Consider the following 27,911-nt stretch of genomic DNA (forward strand, 5'->3'; position numbering starts at 1 on the left):
GGATAAGGGCACGCTATGCATGTCACACAATCAATTCTAAAGTTCTTATTTATTTTTAAATAAAATTGTTCACCTTTGAAAAAAATCTTGTGTTCCAAACTTTTCTCCCTCTCTCTCCCTCTTCCTTTCCCTTTCTCTAGACGACAAGCAATCCGATATAGGTTAAATATGTGCAGTTTTTTTTTTAATAATAGCTTTTATTTTCAAAATACCTGCAAAGATAGTTTTCAAGATTCACCCTTGCAAAAACTTGTTCCACATTTTTCTCTCTTCCTTCCCCCACTCCCTTCTCTAAACAGCAAGTAGTCTAATATATGTTAAACATATTCAATTCTTCTATATATATTTCCATACTTATGCTGCACAAGAAAAATCAGATCAAAAAAGGGAAAAATGAGGGAAAAGCAAGCAAAGAACAACAAAAAGGGTGAAAATACTATGTTGTGGTCCACACTCAGTTCCCACAGGCTCTCTGGGTGGAGATGGCTCTCTCTATCATAAGATTATTGGAATTGGTTTGAATTATCTCATTGTTGAAGAGACACTGCTGAAGTAGAGACACTGCTGGGTCAAAGGGTATGCAGTTTGGTAGCCTTTTGGGTATAGTTACAAACTGTTCTCCAGAATGGTTGGATCAATTCACAACTCTACCAACAACGTATTAGCATCCCAGTTTTCCCACGTCCCCTCCAACATTCATCTTTCTTTTCCTATCATCTTAGCTAATCTGAAAGGTGTCAACACCCATTTTAATAAGATTTTCTGTTTCAATTTTCCCCCTTTCTTCAGTTTCTCCCCCCTCCCCAGGATGGCAAACAATCTGATATTGGTTATACACATGCAATCATGTAAAACGTACTTCTACATTAGTCACGTTGTGAAATAAGAAACAAAACAAAAGGGAAAAACTGTAGCAGACAAACAAAAATGTTTGCAAAAAACAAAAAATGAAAATTGTGTGCTTCAATTTGCGTTCAGACTCCATGCCGGGTCAAAGGATATGCATAGTTTGCTTGCCTTTTGGGTATAGTTGAAAATTGCTCTCCAGAATGGTTGGATCGGTTCACAACTCCACCAGTGGTGCTTTAGTATTCCAAATTCCCTTATATTTTCTCCAGTATTCATCATTTCCCTTTTCTGTTATAACCATTCTGACATCATCCCCTCACTTTTGCAGATGAGACCAAGTCTCAGCACGCTGATGGGACCTGCCCGTGGTCACCCAGTTGCTAAATGGCAAAGGTGGGATCTGAACTTGGTTCCGCTGTTTTTGCATCCAAGATCTCTTGCGGGTTTTCTGTTTGTTTTGGCAATGGAGTCTTTGTTACTCCAGCGATGGCGGAGGAAGGGTTGCTAGAAAGGACGCTGTGCTGTGGTTAATATAACTTGTGAACCACATATCTAACAAAGGCTAGTCAATGATAACTCGCCTTTTCCCCCCTTTGTTCTGTAAGTGCCATTTGGTATCATTTGACATTCTCCCAGAGGGAAAGTTGGAAAGAAACTTGAGGTATTTTATTTTTCTGTATAATTATGTGAATAAGACCTTTTCTTCCTCTCTCCCTCTAGGCTGTATGAGTCTCGAGCACCCCAACAGGGAACAGTGGGGAGCTGATTGACTCTGGGGATCGAGGGTAGCCAAGGATAGAGAAGGCAGCCTAGTCATTACAGCCTGAAATAGAGGGCTGTGCTTGTGGCTGTCTGGATGGAGGGAGCGAGGGTGTGTCCAAGTCCTGTCGGCAATGTCCCGGCAAATCCCAGGGGCTTCTGTGAAGTCCTCCTGGAAGGCGGGCGTCAGGGGGTGTCAGAATGAATCCGTTACCTGGCTTTTTACCACCCCGGGTCGGAGCTAACAAGCACTTATTGTGTGCTTTCTCCAGGTTTAACACGTCTTTGTTGCTTTCATATTTGGGCACTGAGAGAAAACAATAACAAGGATGTCAGAAAAGGCTCCAGACCCCCTGCCCTCGGGGACTTGTGCTTACTGATTATTTTCCATTTGTAGAATGAAATTTGTGCTCACCGCGTCTTTGGGGAAACCCCTGGGAGAGCCCTGATCTCTCACTTTTTGTGAAAACTTGATTGCGAGTTAATCGTGAATTTGCTTTTCTGTGTTGCTGGGGCTGTTGGGGGGCGGTTAGAAATGCTCCCTTTTCTTGGGAGAAAACAATAACGCCCTTGTGGTCTCTCTCAACAGGTACTTCATGCTGGATTTCGAGTCTGGGGTTCTGCAGTATTTTGTGAATGAACAAAGTAAGGGCCAGAAGCCTCGAGGAACGCTGTCTTTAGCCGGAGCCATAGTGTCCCTGAGTGACGAAGCCCCCCACATGTTGGTAGTGTACTCTGCGAATGGAGAGGTGTATAAATTGAGAGGTATGCTCACTGTCTCGCTCGCACTTTCGGTGCCGACCCTGGAGGAGCCATTGTGGCGCCTTTGCCCTCCTCCTCCCCGTACCTACCTTGGGTGGGCCCTCTGCTTGTGTCTTGTGTCACTCCCCCCTCTCAGAGGGGAAGAAAGGAGAAGGATGGGGAGAAGTGCTTTGCATCCCCCCAAAGGGGCGGGGTCCCTTCCCCTTCTCTGATAGCAACATTGTGAAAATGAGGAAAGACTCGGGAAAGCTGATCCAAGGCAGTGATCGAGAAGGAAGCGTGTCTCCCACCTAAGCTATCCTGGACGCGGGCAGAGGCGGGCGCTTGTGGACACTGGCATTGCGGGCATTTGTTTTATTTGACCACGTATATTTGCTGCAGAGGTTTTGTTTTTCTTTCCAATGGGAGCAGAGAGGCATGAGGGAGGAAAAGTAAATATCTTATAAAGGGGGAAGGGCGGGGAATAGATGAAAAAGAGAAGGACTTTCCTTCATAAAAAGTGATCCCAAAACTACCTTTTCCTACGATTTTATTTGTGGCCAGCTGCGATTCTTTTGGATTCTTTCATTTTTGAAGAATACTCATTTCTCTTTAGATCTGGGCTTCTCAGCCTAGAGTTAATGGAAATGTATACACACACATACACACATATTTTTAACCATCTTCTAACTAAAATTTAGCTTTTAATTTAATTAGGAACATGAAAAATTCATTATCCTAGAAAGGAAGGAAGGGAAAGAGGGAATATTACCGTATTGTCTATTGAATGCCCACCCCTGGGCCGGGGCCCTCTTTAGGAACTTACCACCTTGTAAGGTAGATGCTGTTAGTGCCCCCATTTTCCAGTTGAGGAAACTGAGGCAAGGTGTGACTTGTCCAGGATCACATGGCTAGTGTCTGAAGCAGGGGTCTGCAAGCTGCAGATGCCACAGGATTTCATGATATAACAAAAGGATCCAGAACTCTTGTTCTAGAGCATCCTCGGAGAGATTCTCCCCCTGACGGGGAGGGCTGCTCACTTTATCTCCTTCCTCTGAAGTCACGCTACACCCGAACGCCACCAACTTCTGCAGACAAGTTATAGAGGGAGTTTTGTCTGTGCTTTTAAATTCAACAGACTTTTGTTAAGTAAGTGTCCAGGAGCTGGAGGCCCAAAGATGAAACAAGACATAGCTCTGCTCTTTGAAGAATTTTGATTCCCCTTGGGAGAGTTAGCAAAGGGAGAATCGGAGTCTGTTGGGGGGGGGGGTCCGTCCCCTCCTGCCGAGGCCCTGTGTTCTCATTCTTTTTTATGTCTGTCTCCTTGAGCCCTCCTCCTCCTGGCTGTTTCTCTGTGCCCCATCGCGGCACAGAATCTCATAGGTGCCCAACCCGTTCACAGAATGGGGTCTGAGCCCTCGTGCTTCTGACGATGAAGGACCTCCAGAGTCTGGTGGCCGGGCACGTCCCACACTTAGTGTAAGTCGGTCCTGTGACGATCTCATGTAGCTGGCAGTGTTAAAAAATGAACCCCTCCCACCCCACCCTGGCCTGGTGGAGGTCCCCAGTGAGTAGCACTGCCTCCCTCTTGAAATCAATGTGCATTTTTCTGTTTATTTATAATATTTCTGTACTATGTGTATTATATGTATTATATTTCCCCAGTAGATGGGGCAGGGACAATTCTTTTCTATTCGCGTGCCTCCTCTATCTAATATTAATAATAATATAACAGTATTTTAAGTGCTTAATAGATGTTTGTTGAGTCTAATTTGCCCACGGTGGACTTTATCTAGTACTTTTAGCCAGTGGCAAAACCTTGAACTTGAACCCTGAGGCGGTTTGAGTATACTATGTCACCGACATGGAGTACACTCGCTGGCAGAGAGTATGGGGCCAAGAGAATCCAGCTATTTCGATGCTTTGGTCCATCTATTTGTTCACTGCTTATGGTGCCAGTTAGTAGGTGACCCCAGGAGAGGGCTATTAAAGTCACATCTCTCTTTTTACAGAAAGGGAGACTGAGGCTCAGAGAAGTTAAGAAACTCAAAGGTCACTTGTGCAATGATTAACAGCATTAGAATCTGAACCCAATCTGCCTGATTCCCAATTCTGGGTTCTATCCACTGTATTGTTCCGCCTGCCAGAAAGTAGTTAATGTCTTTTATTATCTGCTTAGACATCATATTTCTAGAAGTAGCTCCATAAAACCATCAAAAGCCTATAAAATAAAAATGGGTGCAGTTACAGAAGCAAGGGTGAAGCCTCTGTTTGGAGGGAAAGCTGGTGAGATGAATACATTTCCTTGAGATGTGTGCGGCATCCCCTCTGGCTGCTGAGATTTATGTGGTCTCGGCCAGGGCCGGCTGCTTTATGGCTAAATAAATTGTCAGAGCAGAAACAATAGGTGGAAAAACTTGCCGACACTTATTCCTGCCTGCCTGTGGTTTTATGAGACTAAAACGACAGAGCCACACGTGAGAAAAGCCCAATGAATCTGACAGAAGAGCAGGCGCGGGCTTGCCTCTAGTTATTAGCAGACCATTGATTATTAAAGCCTCATCCATTAACTTATTAACGTTGCATTAGCTACATGAAATCGTCACAGGGCCAAATTAAGCTGAATACAGGGAGCGTCCGGCCACGTGGGCTCTGGGGGACCTCCTTTGGGGCAGGTTTTCTGAGCTGCGGAGGGGAAGTGGGAGGAGGATTGGCCCCTCCTGGGCACACACATCCCACTGGCAGGGCGGGGTGGTCCTTTTGCCACTGCCCTCTTTGCTGTGTTTGGCTGTTGTCATTTTGGGCATTTGCAGATCAGGGACCTCAGAGGCTGTGGCGTCCATCCTGCTTCCTCCTCTGGGAACTTACAGCCTGTTTTCTGGACTGGGTTTGCTTCTGCTTTCCCTGGGTATGGTGGCTGGTCTTGGGTGTGAAAGTTATCCGGAATTAGCCCAGGGCCAAGTCACGGATGCTCAACAGATGGTTCTTAGGGCATAGTTTCCAGTTGATCTTCCGAGAATTTCAGATCATTTGATAATCCTGCCACCTCTGAGCACAAAATGGGGAAGATGATATAAGAATTCCCGGATGTCTTCTAGATGGTAATAATGTCAATAATAATAGTTCTTGTTTCTATGATGGTCTAAATTCTCCAAGACACATACTATATATTGGCTCCTTTGAATGTTCATTAATGTGAAGGTCCTACTCTGAGGATCCGGACTTCTTGGGGTCAAATCCTCTCTCTCCTGTTTATTAGCTGTATAATTTTGGGCAAGTTACTTTCTTGGAAGATGAGAAGATTGAATATAAGCACGTCCTCTAAGGCTCCCTTATATTTCAAACTAAATCTCTGTTCCCATGACCTCAAAGGTTCCTTCTGGTTATGTTCCTATGACCTCTAATTCTGGCTCTAAATGTTAGGTCTTGTTTAATCATAATATTAATAATATTTACACACATCGTTTTGAATAACAACAGTTCAGATAGATTTCACTTGGCCTTTGCTATTAACTGTTGACCTGACGGTAATATCTCCTGACGTGATCTACAGCGTACCCACTTCAGTTAGGTACAGGGTGTTTCTGAGTCCACACATTTATGGGCCGCGGGAGAGCCTGCCAGTGGGCAAAAATCTCCGCGAGAAACCTGTCATCAGTTTGAACTTCTAATGGCCTTTTGGAGTCTCTGAGGTTTTCTTCTTTACCTTATCCTTTCCCATCTTAATAAACACCCCAAAGAATACATATTAAAATGGTAATTCAACCATAAGCTTATTTTGAAATGTTAATAATCTCACTGTACGGTTTGTGTTAGATAACAAAAGGCCCTACAAAGCTGGGCTTTAAAACCTCTATTAGCCACATGTGGCAAAGACACATTTTAAAATAAGTGCTTTTTTCCCCCGTCTCCCTTGCATTTTTAAAGGAGCAAAAACGACTCTTTGGAAGGTAAGAAAAAAAAGGTCATTTTTTTCTCTCTTCTATGTGAGATATTTCAGGAAGCATTTTTAGTATTTCATTTGGGAACTGAATAGCTTGATGGGTTGGGGTATTGACACCAGGTTGTTTTGTTGATATTTTTGATGGCAGCTCCGATCCCCTCCGAGCCTCTGGGGTCCTTCCCAACCGGTGTCTTTCCCTGTCTCTCTTTCAGCCGCTGATGCTAAAGAAAAGCAGTGTTGGGTGACTCAGCTCCAGAATTGTGCCAAGTACCACATGGAAGCTCATCCCAAGGTAGGTGTCCGTGGCAAGGTAAATGGAGTTATGAACAGGGTTAAAAAGAGAGCAGAGGGCCCGCCTGAAGCAGCTGAGAGTGGGGTTATCGCTTCCCAACCTGCAGTCCCCCCAGGCAACTGCGTCTGTGTATGGAGGCGCCACATCCACAGAGATTTAAGGAGAGAGTGTATTTTCCGTGGCGGGGGGCGGGCAGAGCCAAGGGAGACGGAACTCCTTCAGGATGCTGGGATGCAGGCAGCCTCTGGGGACCGAACTGCCAATTTCCCAGGTTGTCAGTTTCCGGAAGTGTTAATTACCCTGGGAGGGGGACGGCCTTCCCACTGTGGGGAGCGAGTCAGGGATTTATGGGCCAGAGCAGATGTCGCCGTCCTGGGGCTTTAAGTACAGCCTAGTCCACAGGTGTTGATTACACCCTTGCAGGTGATGTTTACATTTGAAATCTCTTCTTTTTTTTTTTAATGCTGCTGTCTTTTTGATTTAGAGACCTGGGTTAGCTACATGACTGCGTTCCCAAGTTTGTGCTGCAAGGCAGGCTGTGTCTCACTTTGAAACAGTTTTAATGATTGAGAAGCGGAAGTCAGTTATGGGATCTCTGTGTACCTGTTGGAAGACTCGGGGTCAGAGGATGGGTTAATGAGCTCTGGGTCAGTTCCCAGGAGGCTGCAGGTTCAAAGCTGGATCCATTAGACGCCGGGTGACGGATTTGATAACCAGGCAGGGCCGGTTTCTGTTCTTTCTTTGCTTTGAGGACAGAGTGGCCCCTGTGGAAAGGTCACTCCCCATTCCAGCTGGTTCCCTGTTTTTCCCTTTCTCTTTTCTCCTGCCAAGGGCCATGCGAAACCATTACTCAGGGCTGTTCCCTCGCCTGGGCAGTTTACTTCTGAACACAGTACTACATTTGACCTTCTTCATGGGAAGTCTGGCGATTTTTGCTTCTTGCCTCTGAAATTGCTCAGACAGACCAAAACAAAACAACACAAAACCCTCATTTATTTGAAAATTGGTGGGAGAATCGGAGATCTGCTGCTGCTTGTGAAGTACTTCTTCCTCTTCCCCTTTTCCGGCCTCTCCCTCTTCTACCTCCTCCTTCCACATTCAGATTTAAAAGTTGGATCAGTAGGATTGATGTAAAAGATAAGGGAAAGGTAGAAAATGAATGGTTCCTATTTGGGTTACTGGGAAGATGGCAGCCCTGTCATTGTCACTAAGGAAGTTGGGAGGGGGGTATTGGTGGGAGTGGAGGTTTTAATATGCAAATGTTCACTTTTACATGTATTGAATTAGAGATCTAAATGGAGATGTTCTCTTGGGAGCTAGAGATAGGAAATTCAAAGTCATGGGAAATGTGGGGGATTGGATATGGAGTCTCAATTGGCCACATTGGCCTAGAGGTGATAACTGAAGCTGTGAAGGTGGGTAGGGGTAGAGGGAAAGAGAAAGGTGGGGATGGAGGAGAGAGGGAGGAGGAGGTGCGGGGAGAGGGAGAGGAGAGACAGACATACTTGAGAACAAAACTTTAAGAACAACAACTAGGGAAGAAGCTTAGATGAAGAAGGACTCGACAGGTAAAAGGAAGGTCAGGAAAAGAATGCAGTCGTTATGAAGAGAATTTTCAATAGCATCGAATGTTGCAAAAATGGAAGATGTTGAGATTCTTAGTGACCCTGGAGGGCATTCTCAGCATGCTGAAGGATTGGAGAGTCACATTTGGGAGGCGCAGTAAGTTTGAAGCATCAGGCTACAAATGGCTCTTTCTACACGGTTGGAGGATTTAGGGTGATCTGATAACAATCAGATTCGACTTATTTTTAAAAGGCAATTAGAAATGCATCCAAGTTGCTTCTGATTGAAGTACTTGCTGACCATTGAGGGCTTTAGAACTTTGCTTTAATCAAGTTAACAAGCATTTATTAAGCACTTATTACATACCAGGCACTGCTAAGCATTTGGGAAATAAAAAAAAAAAAAAGACATGAACATGTTGCCTATTCTGAAAGTCCAATGGAGGGAGGCAAACAATTATGTACCAGCAAGTTCTAGATAAGATGAATGGGAGGTAATCTCAGAGGGAAGGCACCAGCACCAGAAGGATAGGAAAGGGTTTTTGCAGAATGTTGCTCATTCAGTCTCACAAGAGGCCTTGGGTGGAGATGTAATCTGAGCCCCGTGTGTCTGGAGGGCTACCAGGGGACTGCTGAATAACCAGAACTTCAGGGTTTGCACAATACATTTGTTACCTCTTCTGATCTTCACCATGGCTCTTGAAGGTCTGGAGAGGTAGCACAAATAAGGGGTTTGGTACTGGACTGGGAATCGGGAAAGCCTCCATTCACATTCTGCCTCAGAAACTTTCTAGTTATGCTACCTGGGAAATCATTTAATGATCTTGTGCCTCCTTTTCCACAGTGAGAGATGGAGACACACAGAGAGAAAGAGAGTGAGAGAGAGAGAGAGAGAGAGAGAGAGTGTGTGTGTGTGTGTGTGTGTGTGTGTGTGTGTCTGTCTGGGTCTGGCTGTCTGTGTCTGACCAGCCAACATGGAGGTGAATTGGACTTAATGTTGTCTAAAGCTCCATCTAGCTCCCAGTCTGTGATCCTATACTAAAGGCCTGACCCCCATTTCCTCAGAAAGCTTGAGACTTGCACAACTAAGTATTGGTGATGAAATTCTAACTCGGCTTTTTCCACGGGAGCTCAGCCTGTTACACCTTTTTTGGGGAGGGGGCATCTGTATCTCATTTGTAACAGTCGTTTGCTTGTGGTCTCCTCCATTGGGCCGTGAGCTCCTTGAGGGCTGGGACCGTCCTTTGCCTTTGTTTGTGTGCCCAGGGCATTGCCTGGCTTCCCGCACGTGGGTGCTTAATGGCTGGGTGTTAGCAGAAGGGATGGCAGAGTATAGCCGGGAAGTTATCAGGCACCTGAAGGAATTGTTGTAGAGAAGGGAATGTGACGGACCATTGGTTGGGACTCTTGGATTACAGACTGTGCCTTTCCTTAGATGAGAAGTAATATTGCTAAAGGGGTCATTGTCATTGTCCCTAAGTCAGGTGATTCTAGATTCTGGATGGTGGATTACTGGTAGCGGCTCTAGTGTGGAGTCCAATGGATTAGTGTGAGACTTGACTTAGGTGTAAATCTTAATTCTAATGGGAATAAATGGAAGCTACTGACACTAGCCAACGAATACAGGTTTTCTTGCTAGAATGGCTTCATCCCAATCATTTTCTCCTTTAAATAAAGAGTAGCACCTGCCATTTTCCTTACCCTACTTGAACACTTCCATATGCTTGATGAACTCATTGACACCTCACAACAAGTACTTGGATTTGATGTGATTTCCTGGGTTCATACAACTAGTTTACAACATCTAAGACCAGAACTGAGATTTTCTCAATATTTCTTATTTAAATTCTTTTAGCAATTATTTCCCCCTTTTTTCTCCACATTGCTGTAACTGTTCAGTGACCTTTGTTCCCCCGCCTCTCAAGCCCCCCCAGCAGAACCTTTCCTCATAACGAGATATGTACCCAGTATTGGTGTGTCAGGATCAAAGGGTGTGATATGAAACTGTTTAATGATGTACTTAATTCCAAATTGTTTTCCATGGTGATTGGGCCAATTTGGGGCTCCACTAACAGCGCACTAATGTCCCTGTCTTCCCAATCTTCTCCAACGTTTAGCACTTAAATTTTTTGTCTCCATTGCCAGCATGATTTGTGTGGTGAAATTTCAGAGTTGTTTTAATTTGCATAGCTCATCTTCTCATGATTTGGTGAACTTTCAAATGGCTGTTGATGGTATACATTTCTTCTCTTTTGAAAATTGAACATTCTTTTCCACAGGATACCAAAATCCTTCCTAAAATTATGTTTTATATGATGGCACGTGTATAACCTGTTTCAAATTTCTATTGTCTCTTGAAGAGAACAGGGGAGAGAGAAAATTTGGAACTGAAATTTAAAAAAAAGAATTGTTAAATGTTTTTACATGCAATTTTGGGGAAAATATTTTAAAAATAACTCCCAAAGATAATATTTTCAGCTAGCTAAAGTTACGATTATTTGATAGAGGAGAAAGAAGGATGTAGAACAACATGCATTATTCTATTTGTTCAATGATTTTAATATATCAGTGGATCTTTTCTGATAGCCTGTTAGATTAATTGAGAAATGTTTGTGATGTGTTAGAGGTAGAACCTGTTTTAATTCAGCAGACTGAAGCGTTGGATCAATCTTATTTAACCCTATTTCAGTTGTAATAGAGCACTGAAAGTATTAAAGTCGCCCTTTGGAGACTGGTTTCTAATTCTGGACTTCCTCATAAGTGCAGCTTGAATAAATTAGATTTGCCTTTGTTTCTGCTTTGAAGGTATAAAAAGATGCTGAGGATATGTAATTAACTTGAGAGAGTAAAGGGTATCTTCTGTGGAATTTCCCATGGTGCTTTCTCTAGTAACCCCATACCCAGGAGCTTTTGTTTCACTTTACACTGAAGGATAAATTTGCAATCCCCATTGCCCTAGGCAGAAATTCTTTAGAGTGGAATGGATGGGCCTCTGCTTAGTGAAGTTTTCTACCAGTCAGGTTGGACAGGTTTATTGGAGGATGTGTAATACTCCTTTTCCTGCAACCTCTTGAGTTTTCTGATAGTGAGCAATTTCACTTTCCTGTTATGCTAAATTCAATGTCATCTTTCTTGTGGTATTTTTACAGATAATTACCTTTTTGGTATTAAAAGCTAAGTGTAAAACATTGCTATCCAATGACCCAAATAAAAGGCAATTGAAGAAAAGCTTTGAATAAGCTTTTATTAAGATGATAAAGTTAGAGATTTTTATTGTCTTCCTAAAGTACTGCGAAGTCGCCTGCCTTCTCAAGCATCATGGAGAAATGAGATGTGCGGGGCCGCTGCGCTAGAATGTAATCTTGGGAGAGTCAAGCCCAGGAAGACCGCCCACAAGTCTGAAAGGATTGCATCTTTGGACTAAAAGAAAAGATGCTGAAGGAGGCGCCTGCAGTGTCATGAGTTTAGTTTGTCCCTTTCTCTTACTAACTGGGGGATCTTGAGCAGATACTTTCCCTTGTTGGAGACTTTTGTTTTTAAATCTGTAAAATGAACATCTCTAATGAGAAATCTCATTCTCTGCCAGAACTACGGATTTACGAGATGCAGGGAATCCAGATTCCCCTCTCTCCTGAAAAAGAGGCTCTGACATTTGAGAAGTGATTTCCTCGCATTCTCCCAGGTGTGGGTGAGCCGGTGCGTCCCGTGGCCAGGAGCTTCGGCCACAAGCTGACACCGTCTTTGTTGGGCGGTCAACTCCCTGTGATTCCATGATACTTTATTGCCAGGTTCTTCAGGAAAACTCTTCATTTCCTCACCCGTGCGTCCATCATGTGCAGTTCCAGCGTGGACAGGTGTCGGAAGCTGTGTGAGGCAGCCCAAGGTCTTTTAGAAGTGGACTCCCTGCTGTGTCCCCCTCCTTATGCCACGGGAAGGACTAGGTCTGAAGCAGTTGTTGTCATTCAGGAAGCCCCACAGCCATTGGGAAGCCAAGGATATCTCGGGGTGTCCTGGGGGGAGGTGGACCTCTCTTTTCTAGAGAGAAGGGAGGGATGCATAAAAGAATGGAAGAAGGCTTCTAGGAGGGGAAACCACATAACTAGGCAGAGCGGAGGGCCGGTTGTAGAGCGTTTGGGGTACCACCTCAAGGTGTCCCCGGCCCCGGCCACTTCTGGGTGCGCCTTTTTGGAAGAGCATGGACAGGTTGGAGAAGGACCAGAAGATCTGCAACCAGGAGGTTGGGAAGACTGGGGATGATAACATTAGGGAATCTAAGGGAAGAAAATGGGAGTTTTAACTGGAAGAAAGAGGGAATTAAATGGCTGTCAAGGGGGCAGAATGAATAGATCTTGTTTGTTTCCAGAAGAAAAGGAGATGGAAATGACTGAGGGGTAGATTTAGTTCAATGAAAGGAGAAGCTTCCTTGTATTTGAGCAAGTATAATAGGTTGTCTTGGCTGGTGATGATGAGAGTAGTAATAGTAATGATAGCAATACCAATAAAAGCTTTCCCATAATGCTTTTAAGGTTTGCAAGAATACATTATCGCAGTTGATCCTCACAACAACCTTGGGAAATAGTGGCTATTATTATCTCCTTTTTAGGAGGAGGAGGAAACTGAAGTAAGTGGCTCATGGAGCTCCAGGCTCAAAATCAGAAAGACTTATCTTCTCGAGTTAAGTCTGGCCTTAGACGCTTAGAAAACTGGGTGATCTTGGGCAAGTCACTTAAGCTTGTTTTCCTCAGCTCATCTGTGAGCTGGAGGAGGAAATGGCAGTCCACTGCAATATCCTTGCCAAAAACCCGTTCTCTCTCTTCTCCCCCCATTGGGGCTCACAGAGAGTCAGACATGACTGCAGAGCTGAAGCCCATAGAAGTTAATAGATTTGCCCTGACTCACGTATCTAGGAAGTCTCGAAGGGCAGATTTGCTCTCGGGTCACCCTGACTCCAGACCCAGTGCTTTACCCACCCGGCGAGGCTCCCGGGCCCTGGATGTCTCAGTCTGGATATCTGCTCATGAAGAATAATGCCCAGAGAAGAGAGAAAATTCCTTTCATTTCCCAGACTCTCGGGTCCAGTGCCTGCGCCGATGGCCTTCTGCTACATGATCTCAGCAGATCTTTCCATCAGTGATTTTACAAGCTAAAGATTCATTTGGGTGAATTACCTTAAAAAACTGAAATACTCAGTAGAAGGTTTAAATCTTAAGGTGCACATCAATTATTCACACCTTAGCCTGAATTAATGAATTATTCTTAATCAGATTATTCTATTCTTACATTTGAGATTATCTGTACATATTATCATACTAAAATGTACATTACTTGAGACTTCTTCCTCTATATCTCCGGTATCTAACACAGTCTCTTGAACAGAATAGATATTTAATAAATGTTTATCCAATAGAGGAACAGGAAATTCAAGGGCTAGTAGTGGGGGAGAGAGCCGTTATTTATGGACGGCTGAGGTTGTTGTAGGGTAGCTAGGTGGCTCAAGTGGATAGTGCCAGGCCGGAAGTCGGGAAAACTCGTCACGCTGAGTTCCAAGCTCACCCCATGTCCTTTTTAGCTGTATAATCCTGGCCAAGTCACTTTACGCTGTTTACTCAGTTTCCTCATTCGTCAGGTGAGTTGGGGAAGAGAGGGTAAGCCTCTCTAGTCTCCAGAAAACCCCAAGGGGAAGTCACGAAGGGTCGGGAGGACCACGCCTGGCATTGTCAGGAAGGGACGCGTTGAGATCTGCGTGAGCCGCGTGTTTTCTGTGTGACTCCGAGCAGCTCGCTCAGTGACTAAGCTTTCCCGTCTGTTAAGTGAGAGCTAGACTTGATGGGGGTCTCGGTGGTCCTTCCCAGCTCCAAAGGGGTGGGCGGTGCTTGGATTCTCCGGGAGGGGACCAGTCCTGGGCAGTCACAGAAGCCAGTTTAAGTCCAAAAGCCCCCCAGGTGTAGAAGGGCCGGTTAGGTCCGAGGGCATCAGTCCCCGAGTGTGGACATGGTGTGAAGAGCAGATGGTTTTTGCTGGGCCTGAAATGGACCAGGAGGGTGGGATCTGGTCCCACCAGCCCAGCCTGGGCTCCTGGTTCTCTAGAAAGAAGGGTGGAAGCTGGAGTGTGTCCACAGAGCCGGGGGCGGCCGTTCGGTTGTTTCAATCCGGCCTTGAGCTTTTCTTGGCAAAGATGCTGGAGTGGTGGTTCGGCAGTTCGTTTGGCAGATGAGGAAACTGAGGCAGGCAGAGTCACACAGCCAGTATGGGGCTTAGAACGGATTCGAACTTGGGAAGTTGAGGCTTCCTGACTCCGGGCCGGCGCTTCGTGCAGTATGGCTGCCCAAGCTGCCGGACGGAAAGGGAAGGGACTGGCTCAGGGTCTCCCAGTCGGAAATGTGGGAACCAGGTTCCTGATTCCAGATCCCGGACCCTGGATCGCGCCCGCTTGGCGAGCCTGGAAGCTGTCCTGGCACGCGCTTCCCTGCCTCAGCACTTGGAAGCGGGCCCCGTGGCCGCGTTAGATCGGTTCTTTTTTGCTGCTTCTGCTTGGCAGCAGGTCCTGAAGGCAGCTCCCCGCCCTCCCTCCCGAGGGAGCGCCGCCATTGCTGTGAATGGGCCGGGGGCAGGAGGCGCTTCTTAACGGGGCCCCACAGTCCCGTGGAGAGATTCCAGGGGGCTGTGAACAGGCCGGGAAATCGAAATCGCCGTTTTCTTTGCGCAGAATTTCCTTTGTGATCTCCGTGTTTTATTTTGGACATTTAAAACCATTGTTCTGAAAAGAGATGTTGTTCACCAGATTGTGAAAGGGGTTTATCACCTAAAAAAGGTTAGGAACTTTAGATCAAAAAGGCCAGTGGTATAATAATAATAATAATAATAACAATAATGATGATGATGATGATGATGACTTAGTCATTGACATTGTCACTTATTTCAAGAGTGTGCTGCTGTTTTATTTGTTCGGACCTCCTCACAAGTGGCTTTTACGGTATAAATATTTATGCGGTTTTAAAGCTGGGCGGCTTGGCCGAGGGCACCCAGCTAATCGGAGCCTCCAGGAGGATTTGGAATGAAACCTGCCTGCTTTCTGAGCCAGGCCGGGTGCCCTGCCCTGTTATTGGGTGAGCGCTTGTGGAGACTGTCGGCCGGGGTGTGTGGGTGCCCCCTGCGCCCCCTCACCTGGCGCCCTGTCTGGGGCCGGACGGAGGCACTGAGGCTCTCACTAAGGTCCACAGGCCTCCCCTAGGGCTTGAGCTAGGAGCTGAGGAAGCATTTTTCTGATGGTCTTGGTGGGAGGCCACCAGCCCAGACGGGCTCCCTCCACCTGGACCCGAGGGTGGGTTGTCCCGTGATGGAGGGGGGCCCTCCTGCCGGCAGCCCCCAGCCCCTCTTCCCCCGTGCTCCCCTTCCCGGCGTGACTGTGCACTGAGCCCGGAGCTGCTGTGAGGCAGGTTCCAGCCCTCCTTTCTGCTGAAGAAGCTAATTCTGCTTTGACTTGAAGGTTCCCCGTCCCTCCCCCTTTTCCTAGGCCTGCCTGACAGCTCAGGGAGGGCAGGAGACGAGAGCTGGTGGCTCCTGACGGCCCTGGCGCTGGCTCGCGGGGCAGGGCTGGGCAGGGCGGGCGGGGCAGGGCCGGCTCCTTCCTGGCGGTTGCCCGGGCCCTCCCAATGGGCTGCACCGAGTCATTCGTGGTGAGGACTGACTCCTCCTCGTCGGGGCTTTCGTCCGCGGAGCCTCGGCAGCCACGGGCCGGCTTCTGCCACCTGCCTTACCCCAGGTCGTGCCAGGTAACGGTCGGGGGCGCGGGGGGCGGCGAGGGAGCCCCCGGTCTGGGAGGCTCGGTGCGGCTCCTCAGACGGAGGGTCGGCCTGATGGCTCCGCGTCCCTCCTGAAAACGCTCTGAGCTTCTGAGTGCTTTCATTTAGATGGACTTGGAATGAACCGGAATCATGATGTTAGCGTTTACGACGATCTTTAATACGGGGATGAATATTTTATGGGAAGTGGCCTGACGGAGGAGCTGGGGCCAGGAGACGAGGTGCCCGAGAGGCCTGCCGGGGGGACGCGGCCAGGGAGTGTCTGAGGAGGGGTCGTGTCCAGGACCCGAGAGCCGCCGGCTCCCACGACCCCAGCGCGGGCTCTGAGCTGCTTCTCAGTCTGACCCTCGAGGTGGACGCATCCAGGACTAGGAAGCGGCGTTGGCCGTTTGGCCGTCCTCGGGCCTTAGGGAAGGCGGGGCTGGTGGGAGCTGGCGGTCAGAGGGCCCGGGTGCGGATCGTGTCGCTGTTTGTGGAACTCGCTCTGGGCAGCTCGGCGGGCGGCGGCCCTCGGGAATGGTGGAAAGGCTCCCAGGGGCGGCACTCGCCTGCAGGGGACTTGCCTCCTGCCTTGTGGGAGATTCTCTCGGGGAATTCACAAGCCAGGTCTGGGATCCTGCAAGGGCAGAGCCAGGTCTGGGATCCTGCAAGGGCAGTTTGCTGATCGGTCCGGTCCCAGGAGATGGGGGGGACGGGGGCCCTGCGGCTGTGGGGAGGGAACAGAATCAGCCGGATGTTTAAAGTTCCCCATTTCCTTTCCTCCCTAGATTGAGGCTTGGGGCCACCTGGGACAATGCCCACCAGAAGCTCCAGAATAACAGGGGGCCAGTGTGATGGGACCCCTTAATGGTGGACTGGCCATGGGAAGTATTGCTAGAAAGTTCAGGGTGTAAGTGGAGATGCTGGCGGGTAAGTCAGGGCTGCGCACTTACACAGAGGCTGAGGGAGCCCCGGGGCCCAGAAAGCCAGGATGGGGCAGGAGACTGGAGGAGGCCTTGGTGGTCCGGGCCCACGAGAAGAGTTTGGTGGAAGTGCCCGGCCTAGAGCTGGGGTGTCGCCTGAAATGCAGCAGGGCTTTTCCCGAGGGGCTCACCGCGTGCACGCATGGCCCGGGCAATAACAAACGTACCACCTGGCACACCGGCGGGTCCTGGGGCAGGGGGTCCTGTCACATCCGGGCTCTGACATGGCGAGCAGCTGGGGGGGGGTGTCCCGTCACGCCCGGGCTCTGACAGAGGGCGAGAGCCCGGGGCCAGGAACTGCCCCAGACCTTCCCCTCTCCCCAGTTTCCCTGTTACCATTGGGTGCACAACGTTGAGTGCCAGGATGAGACCTCAGGGTGGTCCCTGACTCTATGCCATCTCCCGCCTCCATCTCATCATCCCTGTGCCCGTAACCTCTCTCCTACAGCCGCTGGTCCGACTCCTCCGACTCCTCCCAGCTCTTGGCCGGACCCTTGTGGAAGCCCGCTGATTGCTGTCCTGTCCTGCTTCCCCCCAATAGGCATCAATGGCTGCTTTTTGCCTCAGGAAACAAATACTGTACACCATTCCCTTTCTTCTTTCTCCCTTCTTGCTCCCCTCCCATACTCTGATCCCACAGCCTGGGCTTTATTGCTGATCCCTGAATACAGCACTTCATCTCCCATTGCCGCCCAGAGTTCTCTGTGCCCCAGCCTCCATCTCTCAGACCCCCCGGCCTCCGTCTCTCAGACCCCCCGGCCTCCGTCTCTCTTGGGCCCCTCGGCCTCCGTCTCTCTCGGGCCCCCCGGCCTCCGTCTCTCTCGGCCCCCCGGCCTCCATCTCTCAGGCCCCCCGGCCTCCATCTCTTGGGTCCCCCGGCCTCCGTCTCTCGGACCCCCCCCCCAGCCTCCGTCTCTCAGGTCCCCCGGCCTCTGTCCCTCGGGCCCCCCGGCCTCCGTCTCTCGGGCCCCCCGGCCTCCGTCTCTCGAGTCCCCCAGCCTCTGTCTCTCAGACACCCCAGCCTCCATCTCTCAGGCCCTCTCTGGCCTCCATCTCTCAGGCCCCCCGGCCTCCGTCTCTCGGACCCCCCGGCCTCCGTCTCTTGGGCCCCCCTGGCCTCCATCTCTCAGGTCTCCCAGCCTTTGTCTCTTAGATTTCCCCTCCCTCCCCCCTCCCCCTGCTTCCAGCTCCTGGCGCCCCTTCTGCAGGAGGCTCTCTCCGGTCACTTCCTGGCCAGCGCCGTCCCTCCCCCAGCGCCTCCTCCCGCTCCCTGTCCACACCTGGCGGTTCGGGGTGGGCAGTGCTGTGCTTTTTGTGCTCCGCATCTCTGCCCTGTTGGTGGCTCTCCGGTTCACTTGCATGTGGTGGCCACCAGGGAGCGCCGTACACACAAGTGCAGGATCTTCTTAGGGACACGAGTTCAAATCCACAGGTATAAAACGGGGCGGGCGTTAGCTCCCAGCGCGGCTGTGGCAGAAGGCCCGTGGTGAGCCTTAAATTGCTCTGTAAGGTTACCTACGAGGAACACAGTCCTTGCCCTCCGGGGGCCTGCGGTCTATCCTGGCGAAAAGGGGGGGGGGGAATCTTTGATCCTGGAGGTGTAAAAGAAGTGGGGAAAGGCAGCGGTGCCGGGAGACCGGTCTTTACCACGAAGCCCTTGGACGCCCGCTTTCACGCGCGCTGTGGAAAGTCACACGATGGGAGGGTGAAGCCCTGGGTTTTGTAGCCGAGTGAGCAGCGTTTGGAGACGTTGCTTCCCAGGTGGGGGCCGTGCTGTGACTAGTGATGCAGAACACGGCTCCTTCCCTGTCCCAGTCCTTTGAACACCATCATGAGCTCCTGAAAGCTTCTCTGACTCCCCCATGTCTCCTCTTGGGCAAATGGGGGAAGTAACATTTGTGTCCCTGCTTTGATGTTGGGATCTCCCAGTGGGGAAGGTCCCTTCCCTCATGCAGATCTCCTGTCCTGCAGTGGCGTGTCCTGGGGCCACTGAGGGGTTCCTCCGGGCTGCTGACACAGAGCCCCAAGCTGTCCCAGACAAGGGGGTCTGGCCAGCCTCCGCTCCCCTGAGCCTCGCCCTCACACAGTCGGCTTCAGTTAATGCTTTGTAGTCAGCGTGGCCCGGGCTCTGTGGGCCCAGCCTCCGTGGGCCCGGCTCCGTGGGCCCGGCTCCGTGGGCCCGGCCTCCGTGGGCCCGGCTCCGTGGGCCCGGCCTCCGTGGGCCCGGCTCCGTGGGCCCGGCCTCCGTGGGCCCGGCTCCGTGGGCCCGGCCTCCGTGGGCCCGGCTCCGTGGGCCCGGCCTCCGTGGGCCCGCTCCGTGGGCCCGGCCTCCGTGGGCCCGGCTCCGTGGGCCCGGCTCCGTGGGCCCGGCCTCCGTGGGCCCGGCTCCGTGGGCCCGGCCTCCGTGGGCCCGGCTCCGTGGGCCCAGCTCCGTGGGCCTGGCCTCCGTGGGCCGCTGCAGAATCTGCCTCCTCTCTCATCCCTGCTGCTCTTCTTACCGTCTGTGACTCAGACCAGACCCCCGCCTCTGAGGTGAGAGATTCTCCCATCCTCGTCAGTAAAACGGAAGGCTCGGCCTCCACTGACGAGGGAGTCGGCCTTGGTCAGTCCGCTGGGACCCGTGGATCCCCTCAGAGTCAGACTTTTAAATGTGTCCACTGATGTCCGTGGGATTACTAAGGACACCTCTCACAGCCAGATTTGGTGATCAAAACACTTAAGAAATAACCTCCCGACCCTCAGGCCACGGTCCACCTTAGTGGTCCTGCAGCTGGGATCCGGGGCCCCACCGGGCGCCACAGGGAACACCAATGGTGGGTGAGACGCCCGTCTGCTCTTAACATCCCGGGCTGCAGAAAGCCTGTGATATTTATTCTTCAGGCGTCTGGACTCGGCAGAGTCAGGACCCGGTGAATGCTCTGATGGCTACAGATGTTGTCTTCCTCCCTTAGAATTTTGTCCAGAATTTGGAAAATGACAGCTCCGACTCCCCCTTCCCCCTCCCCCCGATCCCTTGTCCCCGGCCGGCCATATCCAGCATGGGCCGGTTCTCTGGCCCCTGGTGCCCCTCCTGGGCCTGGTGGTCACCTCATGTGGCGGCTCCATTGTGGCCACCCTCCCCAGAGGGTTCTGGGAGCATCAGAAAGTGCCTCCTGTGGGAGCCTTAGCTTCTCGTTATGAGAAGAGGAGGCTTGTCCTTGGGACCGGAACCTCCCCCATTCATTTCAGTCCCCAACCAAACAAGAAACATTTATTAAGTGCCTACTGTGTGCCAGGCTCTGGGCTAAGGCGTAATACTGGATGCTGCGGATATAAAGTCTGTGTCCCTGTATAGTGAGAATATACACAATAAAAACAGGCTTATTCCTCTTTGGTGGGAGAAAGCATAAAATAGCTCGGGACTCCAGAAAGCCTTGTGGATTTATGATCAATATTTATGTAGTGCTTTCAAACTTGTAAAGTGCTTCACAGATGTCTCATTTGACCCTCCTAACAAGCAAGGGGTGTGTGGCTATTGCCTCCATTTACTTCCCCACGGTCACCAGGCTAGTGAGCATCCGAAGCTGGATTTGAACTCGGGCCTGGTGCCTTGCCCACTGTCACCTGCTATCATTAAAATTTGGTATTTGAGGTGAGCTTTTTATTTTTGAAATAGTATTTTTTTCCAAACACATGTAAAATAGAGTTTTTGACGTTCATTTTTGTAAAATTTTGTGTTCTAAATATTTCTCCCTCTCTCCCTTCTTTCCTGCTCCCCCAAATAGCCAACAGTCCGATGTAGGTTAAATATGTGCAGTTGTTTTAGATACATTTCCATACTTGTCAAGTTGTGCAAGAAAAGATCAAAAGGGGAAAAACCACAAGAAAGAAAAGAAAGCCAAGAAAGCAAACAACAACAAAAAGTAAAAATACCATTCTTTGATCCATACTCAGTCCCACAGGCTCTCTCCATCCCAGGTCTTTTAAAACTGGCCCAAATCACCTCATTGTCGAAGAGAGCCACATCCATCAGAATTGATCATTGTACTAAAGAAGGGAAAGGGACCTGTATGTGCCAGAATGTTTGTGCAGCCCTGTTTGTAGTGGCTAGAAGCTGGAAAGTGAATGGATGCCCATCAATTGGAGAATGGCTGGGTAAATTGTGGTATATGAACGTTATGGAATATTATTGTTCTGTAAAGAATGACCAGCAGGATGAATACAGAGAGGACTGGCGAGACTTACAGGAACTGATGCTGAGTGAAATGAGCAGAACCAGGAGATCATTATATACCTCAACAATGATACTGTATGAGGATGTATTCTGATGGAAGTGGACCTCTTCGATAAAGAGAGCCTTAATTGATCAAAGATGGATAGAAGCAGCTACACCCAAAGAAAGAACACTGGGAAATGAATGTAAACTGTTTGCATTTTTGTTTTTCTTCCCGGGTTATTTCTACCTTCTGAATCCAATTCTCCCTATGCAACAAGAGAACTATTTGGTTCTGAACACATATATTGTATCTAGGATATACTGTGACCTATTTAACATGTAAAGGACTGCTTGCCATCTGGGGGAGGGAGGGGAAAAATCGGAACAGAAGTGAGTGCAAGGGATAATGTTGTAAAAAATTACCCTGGCATGGGCTCTGTCAATAAAAAGTTATTTTAAAAAAATGATCATTGTATAGTCTGGCTACAGAACAGTAATATTCCATAACATTCATATACCACATCTTACTAGGCCATTCTCCAATTGATGAGCATCCTCTCAGTGTCCAGTTTCTGCCACAGACATTTTGGCACCTACAGGTCCCTTTCCCTTCTTTAGTATCTCTTTGGGGTATAAGCCCAGTAGAAACACTGCTGGATCAAAGGGAATACACAGTTTGATAACTCTTTGGGCGTGGTTCCCAATTGGAGTGAATGGGGGCACAATTACCTTGGCCATGTTGACTGTTTTCCTGCCCCGTGTCTCTGATGGAGATAGCCTGGGTTCCCTTCCAAGGGAGAGTGGAAGGGAGGGTTCCAGCCAGAAGTGACCGTCTCCCGAGTGGCAGGGACAGGATTTCCCTTGGAAAGTCTCCTGGAGTTCGGGTGCTGGAAGGGAGAAAGTTTTTGGATGTGACTAATACAGGTTTTATTCCCTCCCTTCTGCCCCCAGTGAGTGGAGAAAGGTGGGAGGGAGGGAAAATAGAGTTTTACAAAGAATGAATAAGGCTCTGAAAAAGAAATCACCTGGGGGTGTAGGGCATGCAAAGATTGCCTAGAAATAAACCCACTTAGGGGGAGCCTTCCTCGGCGGTGAAATCCTCGCGTGCTTGGTGCACGTTGTCGGGGCAAGGGGGGGTCCCCTTGGTGCTCTAAGGACACGCCAGGCACTGGGTCCTGCCAAAGGTGGCAGCTCTCCGCGGACCCCGGGGGGACTGGCCACCGCTCTGACCGAGGGGCGAGAGCCTGGGGACCTTAGAAAGCAGGGATGATATTTATCTAGAGACTTGCTCAAGTCCACACAGCCAGTAAGTGACTGAGGCTGACTTTGATCTTGGGGCTCGCCGACCCTGGGCCTGGCGCTGTCCCGTCGCACCGTCCAGCTGCCACATTTGGGCCGAATCTCCCCTCCTCTGTCCCCTTCTTTCCTACGGCCTGCTGGGCCAGGAGCAGCCAGGGTCACGTGCCTGTGGTTGGGAGATGGGGAACCTCAGTGTGTTCTAGGTTCATGGGAGGAAAAGTAGCTGAGTGAGCTGTCGACCCCACCCGGGAGGACCTTGCCGTCTGTTAGGAGAGAGACACCTTGTGGTGGTACCCAGGTAGTGTGTGGAAGCCCAGCGGGGCGGGCCCAGGGCTGGGCAGGGGCCCTCGGGCTGTGCTCCCATTACACAGACGTCGGGGGTCTCTGCACCTCTTGGCTTTGCTTTGTGCTTTTCTTTTTATAAAGAGAGTTTGGGGGGAAGGGGGGATGTTGTGGAGAAATAAGGTAAAGAAAACATTAGCAAGATGTTTTTAAAAATTACTGGTGAGAGAGAAGGGATTCAAAAAGTTGTATTTTGTCCAAAGGGGAGCTGAGCCTGAGGACCCTGGAAAAGCCGCCCAGGAGTGATGGTAACAATCTTTTCCCAGAATCCCTAGTTTCCCTTCAGCCTGCCCGCCTGCATCATGGCGGACCAATCTCTCCTCAGTGAGCTTTCACGGGGGCTGCGCAGAGAGAGATCCGGTTTTGTCTGGGACATTAAGCAGCACAAACCCATTCCTCCCAGGCTGCAGGAGGGCCTTCTAAGATCCTTCTGTGCCGAATCCTCTTCTCTCACCAAACTCATCCTGAGAGCAGGAGTTGGCTTCCCTTCTATTTGTATTTTTATTTCTAGCACTTCTGCAAAGGGCATGGCTTGGTATACACTAAGCACTTAATCGGTGCTTATTGACGAATGGATACTGACTTTATTCGTGGTTCTTTGCCACCATTACTATGAAGCGCTGGATAGAAGGGAAGCTTTCTTGCTGCTTTTGACTTTTAAAAACAATTTCTTGATAGTATTTTATTTTTCCAAATACAGGTAAAGATAGTTTTCGGCATTTGTTTTTGTAAAATTTTGTGTTCCAGATTTTTCTTCCTCCCTCCCTTCTGCTTTTGACTTCTTGGGATGTGTCTGGTGGTGGGTGGGAACTCCAATCTTTTCCCTCCTCCCTTCTCTTCTTCCAAATCCAATAAGCTTCAGGGAGTAGTTGTCATGCTCTTGTTACCGGGACTAGTCAAACAGTGATCAGCTCAATTTGTTCCTTGATATCATATTTCAAAAGATTGATTGGAAGCACTTTGAAAACCTGAAACGGTCTGTAAATACGTGATCTCACCGTCATCATTATGATCGTTTGTAACTTACCGAAGCTAATGCATTTCCTTGTCCAGCAGAAAACCTGCTTGCCAAACGGTCTCTCATTTAATATGTATGAGCGGAGTTTAATATTTTAAGGAGCCTTGTGGTGAGATTTTCTGTAAAACAGCTCCTTTTGTAATTAAAATGAGAAGCTTTTACTTCTGGCCGTGGCTTCGGTGACCTGGTTCTTGGCGTCCTCGGCCTCTTACCGCTCTTCTCTCTTTAATTGCCATTTTCTCCATCAGTATTTAGGGGAGTCAGTCTTGAGGTAAGGAGACACAGAAGCACATTCTGTGCTTGGAATCCTGACACCTGAGGAGTCACCTGGAAACAAGCAGCCTGAGGTTGGATTTGAACTCGGGAAGATGAATGTTCTGGGCTCAGGGTTCTATCCCCTGCACCACCTGGCTGTGTCTATTCCTTTTGAATGCTAAATCAGATTTTAAAACAGAATCTAGGCAGCGTAAAGGGAAAAGGTTTGTGCTGCTCTGTGGTGGTAGTTTTAAAAGCATCGGAATTATCCCAGACTTGTCTGTCATTCCCACCCGTGGTCTGCCATCGTCCACAGAGTGAGGTGAGACGGGCGCTGAGCTGGCCGTGGATTTCTCCTCCCGTGATTGCTTCTTTGGGATGTCAAACACTTAATTCCCATCGCTAAAGGCTCTATGGGTAGATTCAGACTGTGGCTGAAGCTGTTTACTGCTACCAGACTTGTAGCTTATTACCCCAGACCTGAGATAGTGGCTGGTGGTGGTTTTCACTTTTGTACTGGGGCTTGTCACAGATTTAGCGGGTGATTCTCAAGCCCCAAATTTTGGATTTCTCTCTAGCAGAGCACCATGTGGGGCATGCAAGGACTCAGTGTTTCTCCCTACTCATTCGTGGGCTTTCTTTCCCCCAGCCTTAGTGTGGCTAAAGATCCCTCTCATTTGGTCTGTGTTTTTTACAGACCTAGTGACTGACATCCTCACGCCTGTCAGGCTGTGAGCCTTGTAAGGGCAGGAGCTGTATTTGTCTTTCTTTGGATCTTTAGAACTCAACATATAGGACCTTGCCCTTGGAAAACTTATTTATGGTATCAGGTTTTTATGTAAATGTTTCAAGTGAATTTAAATTTATTTTAAAAAGAAAACTTTATGTTCCTATATGGATCACGACAGTGTGTGCTGAATCCATCCAGCACACCTTGATGGAACGTATGCTAGGTACAATGTATTGGAAAGACAGAGACAGTTTCTGCCCTCCAAGAGTTTAGAATTCATTGGTGGAAATATATTATGTAAGTAGGTAGGGACGTACGGGATGGTTTGTAGCGGAAGCTGACGGCTAGATGAAGCAGAAAGGTTTCTGGGAGATGAAGAGCTCTTGGGAAGAATATATGTTCATGCTGATGAAGGCTTTTCAAGGCTAAGACCTTCGAAATGAAATCACTTTAGAACAATCAGCTCCTGAGATTAGTGCTATTATTTTTACATTTTAAGATGAGGAAACTGAGGCAGACGCGGTTAAGTGACTTGCACAGAACAGATGTCAAAAGCTGGATTTGAATTCAGTCTTTCTGTCTCTGGGGTCACTGCCCAAGCAGCCTCTGTGTAGGTATATATGTTTATTTAATGTTTTTATTAATGCTCTTTTCTTTATTTACTGTTCCTTTGCTCTACCTGAAAGCTGCTCCTTCTTTTCGGCTTCCCTCGAGTACTTGTCTCTCTTCCCAGAGACAGGAGAACGTATACACAAACTCATCGATTGTCCTTCTATGTCATGTTTGCTGGGGCACTGATGGGTGTTCTGGTGGTTATTGTGGCCATTATATACAATTTGCTCCTGAGTTCTGCATCAGTTTACTTTCCAAGTTTTTCTGAATTCTTTAACTTTATTTCTTAATAGTGAAATGATGCTATTATGTTGTATTCAGAAGTCTAATTTCTGTCAGACTATTAAACAGTTTATTTAGTCTTTTTTTGTTGTTTTTGAATCATTTCAGTCATTTCCAATTCTCTTGACCCCATTTGAGACTTTCTGGCAGAGATCTTATAGTAGATTGCCATTTCCTTCTCTACATCCTTTTTATGGATTAGTAAACTGAGATAAATAGGAATAAATGACTTGGGCAAAATCACACAGCTAGTAAGTGTCTGAGGCCCCTTCTTGCTTCCAGGCCTTACCACCCTTCTAACTGACCTAGCTGTCCTAACAAATAAAGCTACAGATAACATGGAGAAAGCAACTTGGGAAAAGGACCAGGAGGTATTTAAATGAAGGCTGGCTGTCCGTGTCTACAGTGTTGCAGAGGGGATTCTGGTCAGGGCTGGGCTGGACTAGATAACCACGGAGGTCTCCCCGAGTTCCAGTCCGGTGGCCCTCCCACCAGCCAGCATTTCAGTGGCAGAGGGGAGATTCCCAGTTCAGCACCGGTTCTCTGTGGACAGCTCCCGGTGTGAGGGAGCTTTCTCAGGTGTGGATCAGAAACCTGCCTCCTGTGGGGGACTGCCTGGAGTCCCAGTTCTGCCCCCAGCGTGTCACACTGGCCCCCACGTTAGTCCTGGAAGCTTGAATCAGAGTAATAATAATGAGAGACGTTTGCTGAATTGTGTTGAGCTGAATTTTAGCAGATAATTTGCCCCTGGGGTGATTTTCCATATAGTCTTTATTTCTCATGTATTCTCCAATTTTTATATGTTTTTATCCCTCATTAGCTTCTTGAAGACCGGTGCCGTTTTTGCTTTTTCTTGATATTCTCAGCACATAGGACAATGTCTGGCGATTCGGTTTAATTTCAGCAAATATTTCACCTAAAACGTGGGGGGACTGTGCTAAGTGTGGGGGATACAAATAAGATAAAGATAGCCCTTATCCTCAAGGAGCTTACTACCCAATGAGAAGATAATACACCAAAAAGAAGGTGGAAATGGTGAGGAAACGGGTAATGGAGAGTGCCTGGCATGAGGGCACCTACTTGTGTTGAGTTGAACCCTTGTAGAGCCACAGATGGATGGTCATTGAGCTGGACATCCACTTCCTGCCTTCTGAGAGAAGGTTTTGGCAGGGTTTAGTGCTTTATACCCTCCAGCCCTCCAACCAGATGGGAGAAGAGGCTGAGGGGGGTGCTCTCAAAGCCTGATCAGTTCATCCTGAAAGGGTTTAATCACAAAGCCAGTACTTAACAATACTCCTTGGTGGTTAGTAATAGCCAGCATTTCTATATGCTTTAAGTTCATAAAAAACTAAAATTATTCTCTCATTTGATTTTCACAACTCTGGGAGTGGGTGCTGTTATTATAACCCCATTTTATGGATGAGGGAACCCAGGTGCTCAGTGACTTGTCCAGCACCACACAGCTAATAAGTGACTGAAATAGGGTTGGAATTCTGGTCTTTATGACTCAAAGTCCAGTGCTCTGTCCGCTTCACCATCTGGCTACCTGGATGTTAGTTAATGCTTTGGCTGGCTCACTCACCTTGAAAGAGTAGAGTAGCTTCTGCCCATCACCTTCCTCCTGCCCAGTTCACTCATCCTTCTAAGCTTGCACTGCCATACCAAGCTGAAACACGTCTAGCCACCCCAGATGCTCGGAGATGCTCTCTTGTGCCGGTCTCTTAAAAGATTTCTATTCTACTTATTCTAGAGCCCTCCGAGCTCCCGGAGCCGAAGCCTGACTTTGCTCCCCCACGGAACATCTAATTCGTCATCCCCCAGTAGCCAGAGACATCTCATCCCCGCGCCCTCCAGCGTGGTCACCGTCACCCACCACAAGTCACCCGCTACTGCCCGAAGATCAAAGAGTCAGTATTCTGCCCAGCTCCATGACGTCCGAGAGGTAGGCCGTGCCCTCCTTCTGGGGCCTGGGCTCCACCTTTGGGGGTTCTTGGAAGGGACGTCGGGCCGCTCCTGGGAGATCCTTTCCCTGTGGCTGATTGGGGATACACAGCCACACAGGGATAGAAATCCCGGCCCTTAGGAAAGAAAAATCTTTGATGTTGAAATTTGTTTCATGTTTCATTTTGCAAATGACTTGTGATCAGCCTTTCCTTTCCTGTTACACAGAGCAAAAATAGGAGCAGAAGGAGAAAGACAATCACTTTGTTTGGGGCCTCGGTTTTCTCTGGTGTAAAATGTTGCAGTGGGTGACCTCTGAGTCTC

General features: G+C 48.8%; 1 protein-coding gene across 2 annotated transcripts in view; it reads left to right on the forward strand.

Annotated features, from left to right (window-relative positions):
* The window catches only part of OSBPL10 (oxysterol binding protein like 10), a 202,846-nt gene that overhangs the window by 59,957 nt on the left and 114,978 nt on the right, over positions 1-27,911 (forward strand). The window contains exons 1-4 of one of the 2 annotated variants that reach the window (XM_051962713.1): positions 1,181-1,242; positions 2,198-2,373; positions 6,505-6,584; positions 27,397-27,588. In XM_051962713.1, the coding sequence (XP_051818673.1) occupies positions 1,202-1,242; positions 2,198-2,373; positions 6,505-6,584; positions 27,397-27,588 (489 nt within the window). In that variant the 5' untranslated portion in view covers positions 1,181-1,201. Of the gene's footprint in view, positions 1-1,180; positions 1,243-2,197; positions 2,374-6,504; positions 6,585-27,396; positions 27,589-27,911 lie in introns of those variants that run through there. The other variant, XM_051962712.1, reaches the window with a different exon arrangement.

The sequence above is a fragment of the Antechinus flavipes genome, chromosome 5, assembly GCF_016432865.1.
Source record: "Antechinus flavipes isolate AdamAnt ecotype Samford, QLD, Australia chromosome 5, AdamAnt_v2, whole genome shotgun sequence".
NCBI lineage: Eukaryota > Metazoa > Chordata > Mammalia > Dasyuromorphia > Dasyuridae > Antechinus > Antechinus flavipes.